At 37.2% G+C, this 3,999-nt stretch overlaps 1 protein-coding gene across 1 annotated transcript; it reads right to left on the bottom strand.

The window, feature by feature from the left end:
- Nucleotides 1-672: 672 nt before the first annotated feature.
- LOC123483503 (GTPase IMAP family member 9-like) lies at nt 673-1,969 on the bottom strand. The gene is made up of 2 exons (XM_045213689.1): nt 1,942-1,969; nt 673-1,834 (listed from the first exon to the last, which is right to left on the bottom strand). The coding sequence occupies exons 1-2, from the start codon at nt 1,967-1,969 to the stop codon at nt 765-767; spliced, it is 1,098 nt and encodes a 365-aa protein (XP_045069624.1). The 3' UTR covers nt 673-764.
- Nucleotides 1,970-3,999: the final 2,030 nt, after the last annotated feature.

Here is a 3,999-nt window from a genome sequence, read left to right as displayed (position 1 = left end):
CTGAAATCACGTATGTATCTAACTACTACACCCTTCTGCTGGCTGGGTTGTTGGTTGGTCTGTTGCTAGGTGAAATAATAATTTATTATGGATGTGACTCTGTTCTTATCTAGAAACAACCCTTCCCCCAAGATACTTGTAGATATCTGAGATGATTTATAGGTTGAAGTGATATAGTGATAGCTCCACCTTACCCTCTGATAGGCTAGGTGGAATTCCACCATATTACTTAAACCTGTCCACTCCTCTCAGATCTCCACCAGTGACTATAGGAAGGGGTTAGTTAGGGGTTGTTTCTGGACAGGGCCTCTGCTGTTTCTGCTAGAACCCTTCCTCTATATGCAAGGCTCTTCTGATTAGCGTTGTTACTGTAAGTATCATCATTGGGAATTACCAGCTTTAATAAACTGTCATGATGATTATTTCTGTTATTTAAAAGAAAATCTCCTCATTTAATAAAAAATAAAAAACATTGAATGTAATATATTGTATTATTATCATTATATAATGTTTACTGTTGACATAAATGGAAACTATCACAGGCACAGCAGAGTCAGGATAAATGTCATAGAGCTTCATGTAAGCTGTAGAATATACATCTATTGAAGTCAATGGGTCCACAGTTATAGACTATAACATTAGAATGACAAAAGTGTAAGCTGTATGTGGCTGTATTCAATGCAATGCAATATAATTCAATTATAATTACAATTCAATTCAATATGACTTAGCTTCGGACTCTAGAACAGAAAGGTTTCTGATTTTCATTGTATACTGCAGGTATCTTTTACTAATGGTATAAATACTTCAACCAACAAATATAGAAAAGTTTTACTTTCTTCAGCTTTCTCTCTAGCCTCCCTTTCATATTTTTCCCTCAACTCCTTTATTTCTTTCTCCTTAGCCTCTTTTTCCATGTTCAGCTTCCTCAGTTCCTCCTCCCTGAGTTTCTGCTCTTCCTTCTCTCTCTGGATCCTCTTCTTCTCCTCTTTAATCGCTTCCTCCTGAGCCTTTTGTTCCATTTTCTTCAATTGCTCCTCATGTCTGAGTCTCTGCTCTTCATTCTGTCTCAGGATCCTCTCATTCTCCTCTTTAAGCTTTTTCTCCCGAGCCTCTTGTTTCATTTTTTCTTCCTTCAGTTTCTCCTCCTCTCTACGTATCTTCTCTTCTTCCTTTCTCAGGATTCTGTTCTTCTTCTCCTCAATCGCTCTCTCAGTCTTCTGGAACATCTCAGTGGTGTAGTGGCTTCCTCCATTCACCGTCACCATATTGTTTATCTTCTCAAGCAGCTCAGTGACCTGGGAGCGATTCTTATCTTTGTTGTTCAAGACATGATATCCCCCATTGCATTGAGAAAGTAAACTTTCCAGACCTGGATTTCCAAGCAGGAAGTCTTCAATTTTTACACGATCATCATCAAGAAGGTCTCCATGTGTGAAGAGAATCATGGTGTATTTCGATGCTTCATCACCAAAGAATGTCTGAATAATTTCCACAGTTTTCTGCTCCTCTTCAGTGAATCTTCCCAGCTTGATCACAACCAGGAACACATGGGGACCAGGAGCAGAGAGACACATGCACAGAGCGATCTTTCTCAGTCCCTCCTCATTGGACAATGTAGTATCAAACAAACCTGGGGTGTCGATAACAGCTACACTTTGCTCATCCACCTTCCCTTTAGTCTTTTCACAATCTTTTGTCAGAGAAATAGAGGAAAACTTTGATAGGAAAGCTGTTGCCCCCACAATGGTGTTTCCTGCTGCACTTTTCCCAGATCCAGTCTTCCCGACCAGAACAATCCGGACCTCCTCCTTTTGTGTCAGCGTTTGGAGTCCTGTTGGATAACAAGGACATTTGGTAACATTTTTAAGAGGTCTAGACTTCATGTACCGCTTGCCAGCACATTTGGAGTAATGGCAACAACAAAAAATGGTCTCACACTTCTTCTTGACACAAAGCAGTACTTCATGGTCTGCACCAAATAGTCTGTGAGAATCGCCTGTACAGATTATATATATTTTTAATTTATTCAACCTTTATTTAACTAGGCAAGTCAGTTAAGAACAAATTCTTATTTACAATGACGGCCTACCCTGGCCAAACCCAGACGACGCTGGGCCAATTGTGCGCCGCCCTATGGGACTCCAAATCACAGATGTAGGATCTTAATTTGAGCCAGTTTGCTAGAGCAGGAAAATAATCCTGCAGCAACAGGAATTGTTCATTATTATGTGGATTATAATTAATGGATATTTGTGTAGGGGTGACATATTGTTTGTTAGGGTAAATCAAGTCTGAACTTTCAAAGTGGAAATTAGAAACTTTAGAATACTTTTTAAAACGCAAATGCACTACAATTTTGCATTTCCTGCTGAGCAGGAAAACCTTCAGGAACAAAATATTGATTAAATTAAGAGCCTACATATGTATGTGCTAAAATGTTTTTATGACATAATTATTTTTTTGCTAAGTTGACTCTCATCAAATACCAAGAAATCTCTTGGTGTTAATATATCAATTAAAGGTCACAGTACAAAAATAAATGTCTAATCCATGTGTTCCTGTTTAGAATCAGTACAGGAAGTGAGAAAGAGAATGAAAGAGAGTGAAAGATAGAGAGAGAGAGAGAGAGAGAGAGAGAGAGAGAGAGAGAGAGGGGGTGCTCTTAAAGAGTGATGTACAATCAGCCATACAATAATAAAGAAACAATTATGTTATGTATGAATGTAAAAAAAATACTAAACTTAATAGAACTAGAATCTCTCATCCCAAATAAAGTGTTACCTAAAGTATTAATAAAACATCTGTTTCAACTTTTAAAAACAGAGTTGCTCCACTGACTTGTATATTATAATGTAACTAATACTGTTAAGTATGTTTGTTCACTTGACAAAAAAATTTAAGCAGTGGAGTAACATAAAATAATGCTCCCCACTGCTCTACATCATTATATTTCTGGAGTAACATAAAATAATGCTCCCCACTGCTCTACATCATTATATTTCTGGAGTAACATAAAATAATGCTCCCCACTGCTCTACATCATTATATTTCTGGGGTAACATAAAATAATGCTCCCCACTGCTCTACATCATTATATTTCTGGGGTAACATAAAATAATGCTCCCCACTGCTCTACATCATTATATTTCTGGAGTAACATAAAATAATGATCCCCACTGCTCTACATCATTATATTTCTGGAGTAACATAAAATAATGCTCCCCACTGCTCTACATCATTATATTTCTGGGGTAACATAAAATAATGCTCCCCACTGTTCTACATCATTATATTTCTGGGGTAACATAAAATAATGCTCCCCACTGCTCTACATCATTATATTTCTGGGGTAACATAAAATAATGCTCCCCACTGCTCTACATCATTATATTTCTGGGGTAACATAAAATAATGCTCCCCACTGCTCTACATCATTATATTTCTGGGGTAACATAAAATAATGCTCCCCACTGCTCTACATCATTATATTTCTGGGGTAACATAAAATAATGCTCCCCACTGCTCTACATCATTATATTTCTGGGGTAACATAAAATAATGCTCCCCACTGCTCTACATCATTATATTTCTGGGGTAACATAAAATAATGCTCCCCACTGCTCTACATCATTATATTTCTGGGGTAACATAAAATAATGCTCCCCACTGCTCTACATCATTATATTTCTGGGGTAACATAAAATAATGCTCCCCACTGCTCTACATCATTATATTTCTGGGGTAACATAAAATAATGCTCCCCACTGCTCTACATCATTATATTTCTGGGGTAACATAAAATAATGCTCCCCACTGCTCTACATCATTATATTTCTGGGGTAACATAAAATAATGCTCCCCACTGCTCTACATCATTATATTTCTGGTGTAACATAAAATAATGCTCCCCACTGCTCTACATCATTATATTTCTAGAGTACATGAAGTTCAAAGGAAAAAGCACATAACAAAACATTATCAATACCCTTGACTTGA

Source organism: Coregonus clupeaformis, unplaced genomic scaffold (genome assembly GCF_020615455.1).
Source record: "Coregonus clupeaformis isolate EN_2021a unplaced genomic scaffold, ASM2061545v1 scaf0139, whole genome shotgun sequence".
Classification (NCBI taxonomy): domain Eukaryota; kingdom Metazoa; phylum Chordata; class Actinopteri; order Salmoniformes; family Salmonidae; genus Coregonus; species Coregonus clupeaformis.
Note: the sequence above shows the minus strand (reverse complement) of the source record. Positions and strands in the feature narration are given on the sequence as shown.